At 41.4% G+C, this 21,849-nt stretch overlaps 2 protein-coding genes across 5 annotated transcripts in view; both read right to left on the bottom strand.

Annotated features, from left to right (window-relative positions):
* Positions 1–14,770, bottom strand: part of LOC125011980 (probable E3 ubiquitin-protein ligase HECTD4) — a 34,483-nt gene extending 19,713 nt beyond the window's left edge. Inside the window, exons 1-29 of one of the 4 annotated variants that reach the window (XM_047591545.1) lie at positions 14,087–14,770; positions 10,554–11,107; positions 9,009–9,098; positions 8,783–8,910; positions 8,158–8,266; positions 6,921–7,059; positions 6,400–6,570; positions 6,112–6,304; positions 5,840–6,001; positions 5,495–5,608; positions 5,258–5,398; positions 4,934–5,169; positions 4,696–4,838; positions 4,499–4,569; positions 4,299–4,404; positions 4,067–4,187; positions 3,836–3,958; positions 3,333–3,457; positions 2,915–3,068; positions 2,714–2,817; positions 2,374–2,572; positions 2,155–2,274; positions 1,965–2,069; positions 1,696–1,859; positions 1,329–1,574; positions 912–1,104; positions 615–719; positions 427–515; positions 162–334 (exon numbers count right to left, since the gene is read on the bottom strand). In XM_047591545.1, the coding sequence (XP_047447501.1) occupies positions 162–334; positions 427–515; positions 615–719; positions 912–1,104; positions 1,329–1,574; positions 1,696–1,859; positions 1,965–2,069; positions 2,155–2,274; positions 2,374–2,572; positions 2,714–2,817; positions 2,915–3,068; positions 3,333–3,457; positions 3,836–3,958; positions 4,067–4,187; positions 4,299–4,404; positions 4,499–4,569; positions 4,696–4,838; positions 4,934–5,169; positions 5,258–5,398; positions 5,495–5,608; positions 5,840–6,001; positions 6,112–6,304; positions 6,400–6,570; positions 6,921–7,059; positions 8,158–8,266; positions 8,783–8,910; positions 9,009–9,098; positions 10,554–11,107; positions 14,087–14,233 (4,525 nt within the window). In that variant the 5' untranslated portion in view covers positions 14,234–14,770. Of the gene's footprint in view, positions 1–161; positions 335–426; positions 516–614; positions 720–911; positions 1,105–1,328; positions 1,575–1,695; positions 1,860–1,964; positions 2,070–2,154; positions 2,275–2,373; positions 2,573–2,713; positions 2,818–2,914; positions 3,069–3,332; positions 3,458–3,829; positions 3,959–4,066; positions 4,188–4,298; positions 4,405–4,498; positions 4,570–4,695; positions 4,839–4,933; positions 5,170–5,257; positions 5,399–5,494; positions 5,609–5,839; positions 6,002–6,105; positions 6,305–6,399; positions 6,571–6,920; positions 7,060–8,157; positions 8,267–8,782; positions 8,911–9,008; positions 9,099–10,553; positions 11,108–14,086 lie in introns of all 4 variants that reach the window. The other 3 variants (XM_047591543.1, XM_047591544.1, XM_047591542.1) reach the window with 3 other exon arrangements.
* Positions 14,771–15,934: 1,164 nt separating this feature from the next.
* On the bottom strand, positions 15,935–21,849 carry LOC125012413 (group 3 secretory phospholipase A2-like). Its single transcript, XM_047592358.1, has 7 exons — positions 21,329–21,849; positions 20,786–20,918; positions 19,989–20,123; positions 18,053–18,996; positions 17,368–17,497; positions 16,444–16,563; positions 15,935–16,336 (listed from the first exon to the last, which is right to left on the bottom strand). The coding sequence occupies exons 1-7, from the start codon at positions 21,828–21,830 to the stop codon at positions 16,156–16,158; spliced, it is 2,145 nt and encodes a 714-aa protein (XP_047448314.1). The 5' UTR covers positions 21,831–21,849; the 3' UTR covers positions 15,935–16,155.

A 21,849-nucleotide genomic window follows, 5' to 3' on the forward strand; every position in this document is an offset into this window, starting at 1 on the left:
TATTTCCCGTTAATCATTAAAGTTGTACTCTTGAGAGAGTTACACAAGAGTAGCTGTGTATCTAATAAGGCTAACTCAAGGACATTTCAATATTGTGGAGGTTTGACATAACAGGGTGAACATCTGTTTGAAACATAAAGGATAAAATGATGAGTGTGTACCTGGACCTGGTGTACCAGCAGGTGTAGTGGTTAGGCTTCTGCAGTGTGGAGCAATGGTGACATGGAGAAGCAGCTCAGTGCGGTTCATCAGACTTTTTACCAGTGTTTTAGTTTTGGCAAGTGGAGTGCTACTTCTGATATGTGTGATGTTGACCTCCTGAAAGAACTTCTCCCTGTTTGTGCAAACACATAACGTTAGAGAATGAACCCACATGTAACACTTGAGATAATGTAAACAAGAATTTTAATTTTTTCAATTACTCGCCTCAATGCAAGGACGACATTTTCCAAGTCACTAAAATCTAGTGGGACCTCTTTTAGGGAGCAGAGTAATTCCAGTTCCTTCATTTTGTTCTGGTACAGCAAAAAAACAAACAAACAGTACTTATATATACACACATGTATACATATACAACCAGTCAAAAAATATATTTTTAATGTGGGGCGTGGTACCTCAAAAAAGTGGTAATCATGAAAGAATGGTGTGTTGTTTTCCAGTTTTCCTTGCTGGGCCTCCTCTACCTCATTCTGCCACTTCTGTTCCAGTTCTGCTACACTCTGAAAACATCACAGGAGAAAATAAGAAACAAGGCTGGTCTTTCAGTCAATATTAATCTCACTATAATCTAAACTAACAACCAAAGAACTTTCTTGCACGGCATATTTAAAAAAAAAAATCCATCATGCATAATGCAAGTACTGGCAAGCAAATATAATCTCTATGTTATCTGCTGTGTAAAATGATCTTACTTGCAGCTGACGTTCCATTGCATTGATCTTCTTGAAGGTTTCAGCCATGATCTTACAGACCAGGTCATACTCCTCTGCATGATCCTCACGATACTGGTAGTTGACGAGCGACTGAAGAGCATCCACCAGGCTTAGATGTTTTATGACGCAAGATACTATAACCTCTTCCATAACATCTGGCCTTATCACCTCCCTTGCAAAAAAACAAAGACATAAATAATATAAAAGCTATACAATGGTTTGGCCAAAAAAATAATATGCAAATCATTTATGGACAGTTGTTAAAATATATTTTTGTTGACATAATTCATAGACAAAATGGTATGCTTGGTTATTTAAAGTCACAGATCCTCTTGCTTTAAAGGGAACATGCATGCATATGATATGGAGATGCATGCCCTCCATTAGATCTCATACTTGATGCTAGGGCGAAACTGCGGTCGAGCCCTTCCAGACACTTCTCGTAGTCGACCCATGATCCCTGGAGGAAGGCGAATACGAGGCAGGTCAAAGTAGGTCCCTGGCATGAGACCAGGAGGTGGGATGAGCACGTCAGAGGGGTAGGTGAACTCTCGGTCCTCCTCAATAGTGAGCGGCAGAGGTGAGGGGCTCGGGGTGAGGGCAGGAGAGATGGCACCATTTGCTTCCACCTGCCACTGACACCTAAAGAAATAAAAAACAGAGCCTATCACCTATTTGCAATCGTTGCCGCGTGTTGTTTTAGCACGTTCCAAACCACAATAATAAAGACACATTTTGTAGCGCTTTCATTTAGCTGTGTCACCTTTGCAGCAGCTTTGAGCAGAGCAAATCGTGGCAGGCTTCCTCCTCTCTCGTCACCTCTGGCCCATTATACAGAATGCGGAGCATTGAGCAGGCCAGCACTGACAAACCAAGGGCAAGGTCAGCCAGAAATGGAAGGCCTCCAGAGACGTCCTCAGAGGACTCCTGAAAAAAAAAAAAATAAGCAGCATCTTCAGAATTAGTTGCCATACTCCTAGTATGATTCAATTTTATTAAATACAGCGATGGGGACCTGCGAGTGCTTTTTACCTGAGCTCTGACAGTGCAGGAGAAGCCCCACATGGCTTTATCAGGAGTATTATGTTCACGCCCGCTCCTCATCTCAAAAGAAAATGTCACCGTGTCTCCTTCAACCTAAAAGAGGACAAAGAAAAAAAGCTTTTAAAGACTGTATGTAAAATATGTATTCATTGTGTATGTGTAAAACAGCATCCATTACCTTAACAAGGTCTTTGGGCCACCCTGTCCCTAAGACACTGCGACTGCCGTACCCCAGAGTGTTGCCTCCATACTCCGTTACTTTACGACTGTTGGTGTTAGGGCCAGCATAGATGACCAGCTAAGATATCAGAGAAGACCGTTAGGTAAATAAATACCTTCAACTACTTTTGTACAAAAGACAAGTCATGTACAGTTGGTACATGGCATGAGTCATTACCTTGTCATAGTCATACTGTGAGGAGCAGCGAGAATCAAAGCGAAGATACAGACAGCGGGCTCCTGGGATGTGTACTGTCTCCTTGAATTTGTAATTGTCCCTGACAGGGTGCACTGTCTCTACTGTCTTCCCAGCAGCCCATGGGGCAGGGATCTTGAGTCCTGTCAGGAAACCTGGTTCCTCACGTTCATCAAGAATTCTATTAAGGACAAAAATGCATAAATGGTTCAAAAATTTAGATTGTGACAGACTGAAAAGCTGGGATTTAAGGAAGGTAACCAATATATAATCTGAGCACCATGATCTTATTTTTAAGGTGGATCTCAGCTGGAAGACTCACTTGTCATCAGCAGTACACGCCTTTGCTCCCTGCCCAAGAGAGCCGCCCACAGGTGGAGGCTCTTCAGTGAAAAGTGGAGATTGTGTCTTAAGTAACAGGGCAGTCTGTAAAACAGAGAGAAGAAATAAAACTTTAAAAAGCACTGCTTTTTCTGTTGTTCTTTAATACAAGAACCATCTTTTGGAAAGGTTAATCTCCAACCTGGCTGGTATACAGGACGAGCTGCACCAACTGAGGCATTAGGGCATCAGCGAGGGTAAGAGTCTGCAGGTTTGGGTGCATCAGAGAGGTGAGCAACACTGGCAGCAGGTGCCCAAGCATGGTCGCCTTGGTAACCTGTTCTAAACCCTTCAACCTGTTCCACAAGTGGAAAAAATGGAAAAAGTAATGTTAAGGTAATGGTTACAAGGCTGAAAAACAGGACAAGATATGGATAATTTTTCCAGTGATTTTAAAATTATCCAACCATAAATAAGAGTTCTGTTATTTTTAAAGGGGGTGACATTATAAAATAAGAAGATTTTATAGGAATCAAGCAGCAGCTACTGCACCTGAAAGACCAAAGGGTTATTTTTCCACCATAAAAAAATATTTAGGAAAAGACCAAATAAAATTTCACCTGGTTTCTCTGTCAGGTATGTCGCTGTTGATCAGAGCTGTGGTCACCTGCTGCAGGGTCTCCAGTACTTCATCACATCCCACCAGGATTTTAGTTGCTAGGGACAGGATGCTGCCTTGTAGCTCCTGAGGACCACACACAGAATATGCCCACACTTACGTAACACTGCGTCTAAGATTTTCAGTGTATACATTCACATAATATGCAAACCGTACACAGATTTGCATTGTTTATGCCAACTCATTAAAACAAGCAATATATTAATTTAAGTAGTAGATTTACATAGGCTGTTCTGTTTTCATACTTTTGTCAGCAATATATAGAAACCCCAAAACCTGGCAATATTAACTGATACATTTTAATCTGTAATGGACATAAACTAGTGAACAGTGTCCTTAAATACTTTCCTATACTCTGTTTGGTGGGTTGAATGACAGACAGACAAACAAACAGACACCACATGCACAGAGGTAGGGGTATTTAAAGGGGATGTTTACCTGTACCTTCATTGTTTCCCCCTGTAGGGAGCTGTCACTGTCATCATTATCATCGGGACGGATAAGAATGGTGTTACTGAGGAGGTGGTTTTGAACAGCCATGAGGTAGCGCAGACTAGGTGAGACCACCTACAGAGAGGGGAAACCATCCCGAGTTGGTATGAGTGCAAACTATCAAAGCATGTGACCTCAGTCAGCATGGATGTCACTTAATGTCACTGATGTCATTATTCATACTGGCACAGTGGAGAGCAGCTTCTGGAAGTCATCCCGAGCGACAGTCTGACATTTTGTGATTAGGAGGCAGGATTCCCGGACCACAGTCTTAAGGATACAATGCAGCAGCTCATCACTCAATCTGTAAAAGAGAGACATTCTGTAGCTTTATATAATCACTGTATGACTACAAGGAACTATTCATTAAGCCTGTTTTAAACGCAGACATGAATAAAGTAGGGCTGAGACTTACCTGTAGTGATCATCTTCTTCACTCCCAAACCTATTCTTCTGCAGTTGGTCGGCCAAGTTAGTGAGGATGACATCCCGAAGTTGAGATAGGCCGCTGTTTCTTTCACCTGAGAAACAAAAGACGCAGAAGATCATGAGACAAAATCGCCACAGAACATAGGAAGCACTAGTTGTATTTAAAAACACGTTGCCAAACTTCACCTTCAGTTAGAACCAGTTTCAGCAGTTTGTTGAGTTCAGCCTCCCCCTGATACAAAGAATTGAGGCCAGAGCTACAGAGACACAGAAACGGCTGGTTTAAGTATCAATATATTCCCAGACTACACAAAAAAAAATACTTGGACACGGCTTCTGATTGATTAAAACGCTCTAGGCTGTATGTGAACATTTTCACTTACCTAATGGCCAGGCACACCTCTCGCTGAATCTCTGCTCCTATCTGATCCACTGGAGCCATGAGCAGCTGCCACAGGAGCAAGCCTGAGCGACGCACACTTTCCCTGTTCTGCTCTGACTGAGGATTGAAAAACCTAAACACCACCTTGAGAATACAGACAAAATAAATCAAAGTCAAAACACTGGAACAGCACAGTCATTCTTTGCAAAACTGTCCCCCTAGCTGCACCTGAAACTGACCTGGAACACCACCAAGATGCAGCGGATGATGCAGGTGTCACCGTTGACCATAGCTTTCTCCATAATGTCGCAGATGCTGCTGAAGTGGCGGGCCTCAATGGGATGTTGTTTACCCAGTAGGGCTCCCAGGGGCAAACTGTTACTGCTGGCTGCCAGCAGGTTCAGCTGGTGGATACACATGGCACCTACGTGATGAAGTAGCTGGTTGATCACCTCGCCAGTGGCCACAGTTTCCTCTGTGAACAGACAGGTTTTGCATATAATCAAAATTCGGACTTAATTTGATGAATGAAAGGGCAACTTGCGGTTTCAGTTTGCACCTACCTTTGGGTTCTTTGATGACATGGCTGACACCGAGCCTATGGCACACATGATGAAAGGCTTGGTTCCCGGGATTGCACCACTGGTCAATGTAATCACTGGAGCATGTCCAGATCAAGTTGTTCAGTGCATCGTAGCACGCTCCTTTGAAATCAAAGGGTATAGAAATTTAAGTTTTATGCTTGGCCTGTATGACCATTTTCAAATTATAAAACTAAAATGAGACAAAACCCAAGTTACCTAGTCCTGCCACCTGGGCTCCCCTGCCTAGAGAACTGCCAGGAGCGTCGATAAGGTCTGCACGGCTGCTGAACTGACCATCAGCCAGGTTGAAAACCAGACTCGAGGCTAAAACTGAACAAACATCAATGGTCATGTTAAGTGAGTAAAGTCGTACTTGCCTACAGTTGGCCAAAAAGCAGACTATTAAATCCCTAAAGCTTGTTACTGTTTTTAAATGTTTTTAGATGTCAAAATAAATCCTTACCTAGGACATAAAGTTAAACAAGTCATAAACACTTGTGCAGATTATGTAAAAGCTGTGACAGAACATGTAAAGTGTTCTGTATCTGTGTGTGCTCTTACTTTTGAGTGATGACAAGCTGCTGGTGCCTCCGAATAGGGAGCGTGTGGCAGAGCTCCCAGATACACCAGGAGGTGAGACCAGCATCACTAGATACGTTCCACACACATACATCGGGGTCTTTCTCAGAGTCTTAAGAGGGAGTCCACAACTAGTGTTGACAGCTGTGAAAGAATAAAACGGAGAAAACGTTAATAAGCACACGAGTCACACGAATTATACTTTAAAGCGTTTGTGATTTCTGGACAATTATTTGAAGTTTTTCTACCATTACCAGACTGTTCCTCCTTGACAGTGTTGGTGATTGTAGAGCCGGTGAGTGCAGCCAATGTGGCAGAATGGGAGGCCCGGAAGCGTGACATTCGACTCAAGAGAAGCTCATTCAAGCACTTGGAAGACTCGCCTTCTTTGCGAGTAAGAATCACCCTCTCTTGCAAGATGTCTGCGACACACAACCCCGTCTGTGTCTGCACCAGAAAAAGAGAAAGCAACAAAGATTAAAAAGAGACGCAGACAAATCAAACGCTGTTGAGGCTACATTAACACAACATGTAGTACTCACCGACAGGTGAAAGACATCCATGAAGACAGAGTGACCTTTCTGCGTCTTCTCGTTGAGACTAGCTGGGGACCAGACCCAGTACAGGTAGGTTCCATCGGAGCAGAGGTGCAGCGTGGTCATGCTGCTGCCCACAGGGAAGTGATGGGCTGGCATGGGCACAATCTGGCACACCTGAACACGGAAGAGGCAATATTAACCTTGGCTCTGGCTGTGCTTATTTCCACAGAATGTAAAAAGCTTTTTAGTCACCACACTTGGACTGCACAGTCCACATTTCCCTGTCAGTTCCAATACATAAACGATTATCGGTGTTTCCTGCCTGGCTATTTCACTTTTGTTTTCACACACTGGCTTCACTGCATCCTCACTTAAGAGAAGCACAAAGAGCCTCAGGAATTGTTTGTGTGATGAATGCGCATATGATACAAAGAAGTGGTATTAGATCGACAAACGAGCATTTGGTTTGTGGGAGATTAATTCTGTTAATTAAAAGCAACGAGAAGAATGAAAACAGACAGTACCTGGAGGGTGAAGGGATCAATGACCTGGCACAGCTGATGAGGCTTGGCATCAAACGAGGAAGGACGATGGAGGAGCCGACCGTTGCTGAAAACCACCCAGCCGGGCTCCAGCTCTTCATTCCGACAATACACAAAACCCCTACACAAACACACGCGATTCATGTCACTAGACTGAAATAACGTACACAAAACTACTTCTGTTCTTAGTTATGTCACTGTTCAATAGGTCGTGTGCTTACACCTAGGTCCTGACCCTTGCAGTTCCTGTCATTTGTGTTACAAGCAAAATTTATAGTAGCTTAACTGCTAGAGGTTCAGAAACCTCTGTGGTTTTTGGACCAGACATCTAGTACATAATATTGGTAAAAGCGTCCTGCAAAGATAAAGCTACATAGCATTCGGTCTCAGATTCTCACCAACTACTGTTGGTTGACTTGGACTCCCATGAATGTTCACCTATGTCGAACGTCTGGTTAAACAGTCTGGCTACCACAATCAATCGACCCTCACAATCCAGATTTTTTGTTGTTGACACAAGATAAAATGTTAGTGGTATATTGTCTTTCTGCACTGTGTCTTCTAAGAAAAGTGTCAGCAAGCTACTTATCACAGTGATTTATTCTGTGAAAAGCTGCAAACAGTCAACAGACCAGGGGTTTGTCATGGTTAGCCCTGCTACCACAACACAGCAACGCGGCAATGCAGCAGTGCAGTTTGATGCAGCCTGGTAGAGCTGCCCCCTGCTGTGAGACTGCAGCAGAAGTGCATGGTCTCTACACTGTGTTAATATTTATTTTCTTAGATATACTTTCTCTGATGTAAATAACAAAACGATGATAGACTACGTCTAGCGTACAATTTGCTAACTTAATTGCCTAAATTTGCCACATGCAACCGTTCTGCTCTTCCTAACAACTGACTGCAGATAATAACTACCCTCTGCATAGAATCTGAGTAATTTAAAACAACGGCAGGAAAGTAAGATACAGAGCACACGTTGACCTTTTGCCCCTTTTTAAATCAAGCCAGTCAATCAAACGTGGTCGTAGGAAAAGACTGAACTGCAGAAATTGGTTTAAAATGTCGAGAAACAAAGTAATTCATTTTCTTACTTAAGATAGATATGAGAAAAAAAGAAGATATTTTTAGTGTTTCATTGCTCTGTCTGTCTTTCTCTCTTGCTATTCTCTAATTGCTGCCGATAAAGAAACCCAGTATGGAAGGAGTGTCACATTACCTCAGTGTCCCATGTAAACCAGAGCCCAGCTTGCTGAGTCCTCTCCCAGAGGAGTTGGTGGTGTATAGATATAGCCCATCTGTGGCTAGACATCGCCCGAGGTCAGTGTCTGCGAGACACAGGCACCAAAATATTTCAGTAAGAAAAGACAAACACGTGAAAGACGACTGAATGAAAGGCAGAAGTAGGGCTTAAGAGATGTGTGGCTGTAACCGGGTGTAGAATATGAGATAGAGCATTTTGATTCCTCTGGGGGAACCAAATGACTCAAAATGGATCTAGTATGAGGTAAGCTTATTTGATGTGTCACTTCCCAGCAATCTCTGCTCTTCTGCTTTCCCCTGAACCTTTCACAGTCACAACTCCTGCTCTACCTAAATGTCTTCACAATATACAGCCTTGCATGGTAAAACGGGGCCAAATAAGTCCTAAATGGGACATCTTCCTTTAAACTGGGATTTCGGATGCATGTGAACAAATAATATAGGCTGAAGGCATTATTTTGATGGCAAGTATGACATTCCTCCCCACAACCTCAACGTAGACATCTAGATACTTGTATCTGCTGTGACCCTTGCTTTAGAAATGCACAATATCACACAAATGTTTGTTTGTTTTGTTTTACCTTTACTCTCTGCACCTCCAGCAGAATTATCAGGGGTGGGTAGCATATCCTCAAAACCCCAGGACACACTGTGTTTGCCCCCTAGTAGGCAAGATGGAGAGCCTGGACCTCCTTCCAGGAGCAAAAGTCTTAAGCGGGAGAGATGCACAGTGGTTACATGATGGTAAAGTCACCAAATAGTTGTTTTTTTTTTTTTTTTTTTATTAAATGAATGTATTTCTCAGACCTGTAGAGGACATCTGACACAGGGAGCTGGCCCAGATCTGTTTGTTTCTGCAGCAGGTGAACTGTGTGGATAAAGGTCTTCAGGGATCCCCTGGAAGACATTTTGGCAGATTTGTCAAGAGGCCCCATCATGAAACACAAGTAAAAGCTTATTGGCAAATATTTGTGGAACCCTAAGAGGATTAATAAATTGCTTGAATACTGAATTATCAAGTGGGTCCACGTAATGTTAAAACACATAATAAAAAAATGCTTCCACTAGAATGAAACAAAGAGATTCTTTTCACCATGGTTCTCTGCAGAAGATAATGAGCAACCTACTTTTGTTTGTGTGGTGTCATTTACTAATCTGTCTCATTCAAGACTGAACAAGTCCCTATTCAGACAGAATACAGCTAAAAGTGCTAACCACTGAAATGCTATTCTGGCGTTCTCTGATTCACCAGAGGCTGATGTTTGTCACTGCAGCTTTACAAGAGTTTTTAGAAAGCATAAAAACAGAAAGTACGGATAGATGACATAATAATATTGATTACGGTGTTTATGGTGATGGCATAATTTTACAGTCAGTCGTATTAGCAGGCAGACTGGACTACAGCAGCTTGTCTAGTGGGGCTAATGTAAATCAGGAAAATCCTGCCATAGGTTGCACAGGAATGTGTTTACATGTGTACACAGGCAAAAGTCAACATGAATGCGTCCGTGTTATTCAAATGACTCCCTCCGTGCTTTACTACTACAACATATTTTCAGCAGCTGGTATTAAAGAACTTGTCTATGCTGTCAATTTGCCTGCTAAGAGGATAGTCCATTTACTGACCCCATCGGGGGGAGGGAAAGTAAAGCTGATAGCCCTTTAATTAGCTCCTACTGTCAGTGAAAAGACCAGAGCTGGATAGTTCCCCACAACAAAGAGCTCTCAGCTTCAGCAGAGGCTGAACAAAGAATGGAGGGTTCTGGTTTTGACAAGTCAAGATCAGTTGTGTCACTAACAGAAGCCAGAGTTCAGACACTAATGCAAAAAAAAAAAAAAAAGTGAAGCACATTCTGCTCTCCTCTGGAGGAAAAAAAAACAAAAAACATTAAACCAGATTTACAGGATTATCTTAGTTTGTTATTGTAAGAGGCTGACAGACAGAAGGAAAGACTGGTTGTGTCCATACGTTTAAGCGTGTATGCAAATGTTTATCATAAAATGTGTCGAGTGGTTTGAGCTATTGAATCAAGCTTGATAACTCATGTAGCATATATACAGTGAAAAAAGGAAACGATCAGTTATGTGTATGTTTTAGAGGTTGCTGCTAAGAATAGTTGACATACTTGTGAGCGAAGATATTAATAATGTTTTAGATACTAGATCAGGTTATTTTCATACCTGTAGTGTCTCAGTGATTTCTTCCTACTTAATAAGTAACAACAGGGCTTCTGCCGCTCTAAAAATAACTTTTAGTGGATATTATAATTCCAGTATATTGATTATAGGAGCCACCAAAGGATCCTGAGAATTGTCAAGGTGGGACATTTCAAAACAAGCTAACGGCCTCACCTGGCACAGGCAAGTGCCACAAGCGCAGCGGCGGCATTTTCCCTCTGTCTGTGCGTGTGGAGGATCTGTGTCTGTGCCTGTCCCTGCGCTTGGCCTGACTCCTGGGTACCATCTTCAAGCCAGGAGCACAGCAGTCCCTCCAGGCCATTGAGGCAGTCGGCGGGCTCTTTGCTGAGGCTGAGCGGCTGACAGTCCCGGAGGCAGGCTAGCAGTACCTCCGCTGTGACACCGCAGAGCGCGGGGTCACTGCGAGTTTGGGACTGCAAAAGGGGGAAGACCAGCAGCAGACCGACACGGGAAGTGAAGGGCGCCTGCTCGGGTTGCTGGAGCAGACCTTGTCTTTTGAGCAAGGCCAAGGTCTCCTCATCAGCCCCTCCAGTCCCCTCTCGCTCCTGCTGCTCCTCCAGGGCCAGCTGCCGCTGCGCCCCCCACAGGCCACGCAAAGCATTGAGACGGTACTCCAGCAGACGTGCGTATGCGTTGCTCTGATTCCCACAGACGGCACGCAGACGCTCGGCAAGCTCTACTGGGTTCTTTGTCTCGAACGTTAGAATCTGAAGGATGAGAAAGAAAATATGTTTACGGTAATGCCCATTGAATTTGTAAGAAAAGCGTTTTCAATTATTGGAAAATCATAAACACTTTATTTCCTACCATGGTCTGGTTACATACAAATTACTTTTTTTTTTGTCAGAGGAAAAACTACACCAGAAAATATTAAGTCAAATACAAAAAAAGGAGAAAAGTAGCGATGAATTTAAAAACTGACATGGACATGGATATGAAGTTTGTGTTGTACAAACTCTAAGGTTTTACTTGATTATAATTTAACACTACATGTGGTTTTAATTAAGAGACTATCTGCTAAAACAACAGGATGATAAAAAACTGCTACGTTCCTGTCAAACAACATTTTATTCACCAGGTGTGGAGTTCATATGCAGCCAAGATTTTAGTGTAAAGAACAAAAAACTATTCTGTCTAATATGCAAATGATTTTTCAAAAAAACAGCATTGCTATAGTAAAACTATAAATCATTATTACAGAACAAACTCTTGTCTCTACAGTATTTTGGTCTATGAAATAATGGTCAGAGATCGCAGAGAACATTAGCTATAGGCTATCACGAGTGAAACAATGTGCCTCATGTGCACTTAGGCAGCATTTCAGATATTGATTACACTCTGTGGCCTAAGAATCATGGGCAAGAAAAAAAAATCCATTATACCATTTAGCAGGCACAATTTGTATTGATTCGATTTCAGAAACGCTACTTATGTTACAGTTACAACGCTCCTTTACTGGATGCTGGGCCTTCTCCACCTTCTCTGCAAAAACACTGCTGCCAGAAGATAAAAATAGTCGGCATCGCAACACCTACAAAAATGGCACCGAATGACCCAGTCAGTCCTAAAGCTGGACACAGACAGACAGAAATTTGGAGAATCTGAATTTAATCCAGAATAAGTTGACAAACTGAAGCCTTACAACAACTGATGCAAGGATAAGTTGTTTGGGATCTGTCCTGTAACCTTATTTGAGCTTGTCTTTATGAAGACAAAACATTGTCCAGATCTTTGAGAATAATAAACATTAACTCCTTGACTCATTGACTCCTTTTTCCAGAACCTAATGAGTTTCAGACACATACATGTCATCATGTGTCCAATACCTGTACCCTGAATCCATAATGTGTATGTATATGTATTATATGTGTGTGTGTGTGTGTGTGTGTGTGTGTATAGATGTGTGTATGAAGACTTTAATACCATTAAAATGCACTGTTATGATTCCTGCAGATGAATATTTCTAGCCATAATGAAACTAATGTGGGCACGGAAAATTCCAGTGAAACACTTGTTAACATGTTGCGCACTTATCCAATCAATCAATCATACAAGTAGTGTTGAGAACATAATGTGTGGAAGTACGTCAATATGCCACTTCTCCCATTATACAGCTACATTATGCAACATCTACTACATCTATCCCAGCAGTAGTCAATCTCATCTCCACTACTGTCATAACATCCCGTAAAACCTTTGTAAGCAGTTCTGCAGGATTATAAACTGAAACTACTATTAGTTTAGCTTTAGCTTGTGTATGTTGACCAAACATAAATTTATATTTTACTGGAAATTATAAAGCGTCTTGAGACTATTTGTATTGTTATTGATGTTATATAAATAAAAAAACTGAAATGAATTGAATTGAACTGAATTGAATTCATGCATCTAAGGCAGGAATTCACAAGAAAAACCTTGTATAAAACTTTGGAAGTGTAACAATGTTGTTTCTTTCTTTCTTTGTTTTTCTGTAAGATACCAATAAGTGGAAATTCTGCAAGTGTGAAGTCTTGTAAACTTTAAGTTAAATAAAAAAAAATATATAATACAATAAAAATAATCGAATAATGAAAGAAGTTAAATATCAAGCTCTGCCACTCTCTGTTTTCACATATTCCAAAGGTGTACAATGTATGTGAACCATTCATACATTGAACACATCATCAACATGTAACATGACCAATGCAGGCTAATGTGTTAGTTTTACTAGACCGAAATATTGTGTATTTAAATATGTGCCGTTAGCTGGAAGTTTCCTTCGCCATTATTGCATAGTCGCCGTTATCCAGCACAAGCATATCCGGTTTCTAGGCTTTGACTTCAAAATAAAAGCCGATTTTGTTTACCGACTATAAATCAGAAGCATGACAGTAAAAGTAACTTTTATGAGGCCATCCTCAGACTTAGGTTTAACATGTGTATATTTTGGTTAATGTTAGATAAATATAAAAGGGGGCACGTTGCTAGTTTAAGAAAAAAATAAAGAACAAAAAAAAAAAAAACATCCAGTGCAAATAAAATAGCTAATAGAGAACAAAATACAGGTCATGGGCTGGACAATTGTTTGATTCTTTTTTCTATGATGACCGCACACTACAGCTGACCATGGCAAAAATAACACGGTCATCAGCAGAAATCGGTTCACTATTAGTTACATAAGGCAAGTTGATCCACACTGATCCACTCAACTAAACACACATTTGTTGTGCAATTTGAGGAGCTACCTATAACAGATATATTTCCAATTCTGATCAAGGTGCAGGTTTCCTTACTGAAGGTCCTTCTATTATAAAAGTATTAACTAATTTCAGTACAATAATTCAGGTAGTAAGCCCCCATTAATTTGACACGACATTAAAAGAAATACACGCAGAGATTAAATAACAGTTAAACGTGTTTTTGAAGTCGTACTCTACACTTTTGCCCTATGTTTTGAAGGAAACGACAGGAAGTGAGCCGCCAACCATTGACTTTTTGACAGTGAATCAATAACAACAGCGCAGGAAACTTGCAACGAGCTGGTTCTGCCATTACCGCTGACATCGTATTGCATGCAACAGTGAAAACACATTATAACATCAGATCAGATAAAATAAATAAAAAGACACCCCGGCCACGGGTATCCACGCGTGTTCCTATGTGCATCTCTCTGTATGGTGTGTTTATGTGAGATTGCCTTCACCCACCTCTTGCTCGGTGTCCCCCTGCTCCGACGCTCCAATTTCACTGGGCAGTTCGGCCAGATCTGTGACCCGAATGAGTCCGTCGTGGAGAAAAATGGTCTCCTCCTTCACCGAAAGCCACTGGGACGAATCCACGGCCCCGGAGCCCATCGCTCTCTCCTCCGACAGTGATGCCAAAGGGGTCGAACATTAAAAATTCAGTGGCAGGATTACAGAAACGCCCTAGCTAGCTAGCGAGCGAGCTACAATAACATAAGTGCCGTAACTGTCGTTGTCTTATCTGACGACGGCGTTTGACCGCACAGACCGTAGCGCAAGGTTGAAAGCTGGGCAGTGACCAAGCAGTAGTGGCAGGTCCTCTTCACATTACATGGGTGCTCGTGTCCTGCTGACAGTGGCTGCTAGCTGTCTGGTTAGCTGGAGCGGAGCTAACTCACCGTACGCTATCGTTATAACGTTACCGTGCAGAGTGGGCGTGACACCCCTATTAAATCCGTTATTGCGTCGCACCGTTCAAACGGCAGTCTTTTCGGGGCGAACACTGCAACCGTAGCAATGTCCCTTCACGAGGAAATTGCGGTTAAGGACAACTCCTCCCCTGGCCCGGCCACCGCGTCCGTGGCTGGTGAAGATAATGAGAGTCACCAAGCTGTCAGAGCGACGCCATGTTTCCAGGGCCGACGAGCTGCTCCCAGAATGCACCACTGCTCAGAATAAAAGCTGTCAAAAAATTCACGAGTTCACTTTGGGACCCAACGCCACCATTTATCAACAAAACACACTGGTGAAAACAAATGCTTTGTGATATAATGTTATTTAGTATTCTAGCAAATGTTGTGTTTATAGAATTTTCTTTTTTCCCCCTTGTAGTGAGGTATACTGAGAGCCTACATTGCTGCAACAGTTACATATCCCAGTTTGAGATAATAAAGTATCTATCTGAACTAAATCCCCCTTCTTTATAATTATAATGTAATTAGTTAATAATTATATTCAAACAGTCTAAGAAAAAAAGGTAATTCAACTTGCATTATTCAGCCTAAAATTAATGATAAAACTAATGATGAATGCCATAACCTTCATGAAGGGGAGAATACATGAAGGACTGTTGAACTGCATGCATTAATGAAGTAATTAAGAGGATATGCTGCACAATTGTATGAGGTCGTGGGCACAGAAAAGTCCAGTTAAACACTTGTTAACATGTTGCACACTTACCCAGTCAATGATCATCGAAGACTGAAGGTCTCTGCAGCTGTTATATAGTGGAAGTGCGTCAATATGCCACTTCTCCCATTAGACAGCTACATTATGCAACATCTACTACATCTACTCCAGCAGTAGTCAATCTCATGTCCACTACTGTCATAACATCCCGTAACACATTTGTAAGCAGTTCAATATGAGTTTCTGCAGGATCATAAACTGAAACTACAATGTAGCTTTGGTTTTGTATATTGACCAAACATGAATTTATATTTTGCCAGAATTTGTACACTGACTAAAATTAAAACTAATGAGGAATGCCATAACCTTAATGAACTAATAAAGAGTACATGCCACACAATTGTATGAGATTAGGCAAAAAAAAAAAAAGAAAGAAAAAAATAATGTAGATAAAAGCAAGAGTAAGACCATTACAAATAGAAAACATTGCAACTATGGATGGAACCCAAAAAGTATTTTATAAAATTGGTTCCCTAAATTCTGGAAGCTGACCCTGGGGGTGTTTGTTTTCCTTTCCGTTAAATAAAACCACTGTTATTGAAGCAGAAGCAACAGTAGTCATCTGATTAGTGAAAATGCAGTTGATCTGTGGCATTTGAATCAATTGCTGAACAGAAACCAAAACAAAAAATAAATAATTTTATTGCATTTTCATGTAGTACTTTCTTAAAACTTACATTCATGATTTATGGTGACATTTATGTTTATATACTTACAGATGTAATAAGGTGTTCGGGGCTTTGAGTCCTTTAACACCGTGCTATTTTACACCATCGTAAAGAGGCCCTGAAATTCTGCATGAAATGCACATTTATTGTTGGTGCACATAGCAGCTTAGTCTGTAATCACCCAAGCTGTTCCATAACATCAGCTCTCCTTCCTAGCCTCAGGCATCGCTTATAAAGACTAACAGGAATCCTTCTTTTCCTGGCATTGCCAGGAATTCGTACCCCAGCACTCTCCTTTTCCTCTCTCTTCTTAAGTGCTTGATGTAGGTCAGAGGCTTTAGTGAAGCCTCTAGAGCATCTAGAAAAGAGACATATAAAAATATCAGCAGGAGAATCCAACCTATCTGTTATTCTGTTATTAAAGCAAACCGAGTTAACACAAAATTGTCTGACATTAACATAAACCTTTTCTTGTTGTGGCATTTTTTCTTCTTTGACAGAGAAAAGCACTGTTCAGAGACGAAATCCACCAGGAGAGAGGAGAGAATACTGGGTTGCTTGAAGTTTGCAATCTGCACAGCCAGGCTGTAAAATTGACAGAAAATCAAGTTTATTCTTGTATGTGAGGTTACAACTTGTAGAAATGGGTTCAGACATAAAATAGAGAAAGTGTCAGAGCGATTTAAATCTACCTATATGAACTGACAGAAAGATAAAGCTGCCCATTTTTAAACATACCGCAGATGGGAACGATGAACAATACCTGCTGTCAATCATACCCACTCAAGTGCAAACAAACTGCAGGACTGCAACATTACGGGATCCGCATTTTTTTTTTTTTTTTTTTTCAAGCAAGCAAAGCACAGACCCTTACCTCACATAATGTTACTTAAGCACTTTCCGTTTAGCTGCTTCACTTTTGACATTATTAGTAGAACTGGGCGACTGTTTAATTTATTAGCTACACCTGCGTCCGAATGGAGAACTAAGCCCAGGGCCTTGAACTCGTAAACCTGAATGGAATGCAGACATCATTAACATTATTGATTCCACCTGCACCATTTTATCCTGCTGAGATCCACCACATGTTAGTTGGGGAGAAAGCCGTAGATGGCAATTGTTACGGAAGAACCTGTCATTTTTAACGTGCATATTACATTGTGCTCCCGCTGTCTTTGTAGAGAGTGACGCTGCTTTTATGGTTACAGCACAATTATTTCCTTTGGTACAGAGCAGCAACGGTCTCAACATTGTGCTTTCAACTTAAACTAAATCGTGATTCATTTTACGTGATTTTCAGTCTGGCTAAATGTGGCAGTTGCCCTCGTTACTTCAAATACACAACACAGTCACAATGGATTATTTGGGGTGAAGGCTATTTTGTGTTACCGGCTGGTGCAATCACAGTGGTAGGCAGTCTTTGACTCCGTGTTGTGCAGATTGTATTTCTTCTCCAAAGGAGGGATTTTGAGTTCGCATTCATCCAGATGTCTGAGGCTTCCACACAGGAGCTGATTATCTGCAGGAACAAATAATTTCTTCAGATAATTGAGCATTTGATTGCTTGTTCGTGATTTTACGCTGCACCAAGGATAAACACTTTAATTGTTAAGCCTGTAGGGGGCAGAGCTAAATCAGCCTGCATGACCTCCATAGAGGAACACTGCTTCGAGTCACCTTTTTACAGGCCTCTGTGGAATTTTTATGAGCTACGCCAAGCTGCTACCAAACTTCCACATTTTCATACTTCCCACCTGGGAATACTCATTACAATAGATTAAGGGTTTTGATTGAAAACTTGAGCACTCACAAATAAATTACTGTAATTAATAAATGAGACTTTTTCAAAGGATAAAATTCATTTTGATGGCTTTGAAGATTAGTGTCTCAAACTATTACTAGCCAGGGCGACAGACTGATTTCACCAGTTAAATGGAAGACCTTATTTCAAATTTGAATGAATTTCAATAAAAAGTAGAAATTATAGTTTAGGTTAGGTCAAGTATAAATGGCTTAGGTCGCAGCGTCTATGTTCCACAGAGGTATAAACCACACACCACCAGCATCCACTCACCTGTCACGTTATGCATTGCCCTATTTTGCTTTAAAGCTCTCTCTGCCTGGATGTTTTTAGCTATGGTACTACCCATGTGCTCTTGGCCTGCACTGTTCCACAGCAGGCGTGAGTACGCTTGTTTATCTGTCTTGCCATCCGCATGAAGAGAGGCCGATGACCTTTGTTTCGTTGTGACAGGCGCTGGAAGAGTAGCCATATTCCCAAGCATTTCCAAAGTTTTCTGTTCTGAGGTTCCGGCCATCTTTTTGATAGGCAACAAGTCAGATGCTGTCTGTGTGATTGATAATCCATTTGTATCTGTTTCTTGTCCCTGACATGTTTTACAGTGCGCTTTAAAAGTGTCACCCCCCACAGGCATCCTGGGCCCACAGCAGCGACTTTGCTTTGGAACGTTTTTCTTACTTTTGGTGGATTTGGTTACCCCTGTGACGGCTGTTGTTGGGTGAAGCTGATGTTTTGGCTTCTGTGTTGATGATGGAGCAGTTGTTGGGGTTGTAGCCGGCGTTTGTGGGTCAGACATAGTTTGCACACGTGGTGTATCATCTCTGTTCTGCATGGTGTAATCTAAAAAGCCCTTTCTGATGCTCTTATTTTTTCCAGCTCTGCTTCTATTTGACAACAAGCTACTTTGAGAGGTATTTAAAAGAGCTGGTGCTGTGATTATTTGGGAGGTTGCATCCAGTTTATGGCGTCTTTTACATCCTTTCCCCTTCTTCCTTCTGTGGTAGAAAGTGTCTCCTCTGGGTGGGTCCCTCAAGAGGCAGCGATGATCAGTTTTGGATGACCTTCTCTGAGGGCTGGGGCATTTGACTCCATGCTGCCCCTCACTACTGGGTAACTTGTCTTGGTTAGTGTGCCCATATTTGCTTATAACATCTGACTCGTTGTAAGGGAGGGGGGGTTTGAAGACGGCATATGGAGCTTCTTTGGCTGCTTTGCACCTATGATGAGTAAATGATCATATTAAAATAAAAAAAAAAAAAAAAGTAACAAATGTTTGTCATTTAGAACTTATATAGACCCTGTCCTTACAAATCAAATTAATAAGAGGTTTGTTTACATTGCTATTTGGAATATGATAAGACATTTCAAGCAGGCATAATACCCTTCATACTTGGAAAATATCACTCACACACAGATTTACAATTGCAATAGTGCAGTTTGCCAATACTGGAAATGGTAGAAACGTGGTTAGCCATTAATAGCTTCTTGTTTGTTAGACTATTAGTTTTGTAACCTCATATATAATGTTGTGGTAAAAGGAGTGGAGATGTGACCTTCTTGATTTTGTGAGGTTTGCCAGATATCGGTTATTTTTATCTCCTACTCAGGCATCGTCTGAAAGTGTACACATTTTCATCTAAGGAGACACCTTCTTTTTTTACAGTTTAAACTCCTGAGACCCTCCGTCCTCATATGGGGACATGAAGTGCTTCAGTCTGCAGCCAATCATGGGACAAAAGTGTACAAACCTCAAAGGTGCTACAGCTTTATTTATGCTTATTAACTTTTCTACTTTGAATGACGTGCAAATTTAATTAATTCTGTCAATAGAAACGAGCAACAACATGCTACAAATTAGCATGTACTCATCTGAGGACATTGGGATTTCATCATTTCTGTCTGTCACAGCAAAGTTCAGGTATTAAAATAAACAGTTTTATATTTTCTGGTGACTTTTGTGATATACAGAGAAATAATAGCTGTGTCCACATTGAGTCATAATATTTTTTTCCAAAACTACTTCCTGTTTAAAGAAGATGCTTAGTTTTTATACTTCTTAGTTACAATTCATTTGAAATACCTTGGAAAAACTGCAATTTTTAAAAATTTGCATTGCAAACAAAAGCTCGGGTCTCAGGATGTTAAACTAGCTGCTTTGTGGTGCTCTTGTAGTCAGAGCTTCAAACAGTAATGTCAGTGTGTCTCTTACATTCCCCACCAGTAATACTCAGTGCACCGCTTCAGCTGTTTGAGCTCAAAGCAGGGAACCCGCAGGATGTTAAAGAAGCTGTAGCCGACCATACTAGAAATGGTGTCATTGGAGCCAAGAAGGCACTGTCGAAACCTGGAAGGAGGAGAAAAAAATGAGAAGCCATGGTGAAGAAACGGTTGAGTCAATAAACACATGCACTTGCATGTCACCGTATTTTATCTGCACCTTCTTATTAGTACATCGGTAACCTCCAATCGGCGAATGTGAATTAAAGCGTGTTTATGTTCTTTGTGGATGAACTCCAAGAGCTTGAGGGCAAACATCTAAGACTGCACTCTAGATGTGAGGGTAAAATCAGAAAGACATCTCTCTGACTTTTCATAATAAATTGTAAAAGAGGAATGGAATGCCCAGGAAAGGCACACACAAAAAGGGCAAGCAACGTGTTCACTCTTGACAACAAATGTTTTTCCAGAGGGCAGACTGCAGTGATGTGTTTATCACTCCTGGATGAATAGGTAACATCACATAACCATTGGCTCTTTAACATGAATGGTTTTATACTTATAATGATAATATGATGTAATGTCCGCATTCCAGAGAAGAGCTCAAATTCATAGAAAGATAATCGATAGTGACACTTTAATGTTCAATCTTAAAGCTAATCTGTCCTATGTCTAACCAGAGCGCTATGGTGACAGGTCCAGGGCAGATGTGAATTACTAGCAGCAGGAGTTTCCCTGGAGGCGCTAGTCCAGTGTTAGATGCCCAAATGTGTGCATCCCTTGGCTCACCTTTGGTCACACTCACAGTGTGAGACGGTGAAGATGTTGGGGTTAAAGACTCCATAATTCACAGTGAAAGCTCGAATGATGTGCTGGCAGTGGTCGTGCTCACGGCAGCATCGGTCTGCATTCTCAAACATCCCTATGAACAAGAGCAACATTTGAACTTAATTACATATCAAAGGACGTTTGGTACAGAAGAAAATATTTGTCAAACACAGATCACTAACCTGATTAGAAATTAAAAAAAAAAAAAAAAAAAAATCTGAAAACAAAAATCGTTGTCCTAAACTTGCTGCAGTGAAAGTAGGTGCATAAATGGGACAATGCATCATTATCATTTTATCATATTTATGTATGCTGTATGTTTCATTAGGCCTACTTTGCACACTACGAGGCTATAGCCTATAATATTGGACTGGAAAGAGCTCCTAAACTGTTCAGGTCCATATTCTACATTCCTTCAGAGGTCTCAACCTTCTTAAAAACGCTACAATACTGCACATATCCTTTTAAATACAAATTAAAAATGTAAGAATTCATCATCCTCACCTAATTGTTCGTATCCCCCCGCTTTGCTTCCACTGCCGCACCACAGCGTTCCTGGTAATATCCAGGAGCGTTTCCTCCGAGTTTTCCCCGCTGCACCATCTCTTTCGTTTGCGCGCCTGGCGATCTTTGGCGCGGTGGAGGAGACGCAAGAGTTATCAGAAGCCAACAACAGGCTAATATTTAAGCCTTGGTTGATCTCTTGACCCCAGGACTCGCTTCTCTCGCAAAGAGAGAGATATGTCTGCGTTACAAGTGGACTGGAATTTACTTCGCATGTTAAAAGTCGCATATCTTCGGACCACAGGGTGAGGTACAGGACGCGCACACCGGCTGCGTCCTGGCGCAGAAAAGTAACACGCCTCTGTCCATCGACGGGACTCGAAGCCAAACAGGAGGGTCCGATGGCATCTTGTGCTCTTGATAGAAAAAGCGATGATAAGAGGAAGGCAACTTCAAGCAGGCGTCCGCTTTTCACCTCAGCGTGTGGCTGTCCCGTTTTCATTTTCTGAAAAGACGAGCTC

Source organism: Mugil cephalus, chromosome 8, assembly GCF_022458985.1.
Source record: "Mugil cephalus isolate CIBA_MC_2020 chromosome 8, CIBA_Mcephalus_1.1, whole genome shotgun sequence".
NCBI classification, from domain to species: domain Eukaryota; kingdom Metazoa; phylum Chordata; class Actinopteri; order Mugiliformes; family Mugilidae; genus Mugil; species Mugil cephalus.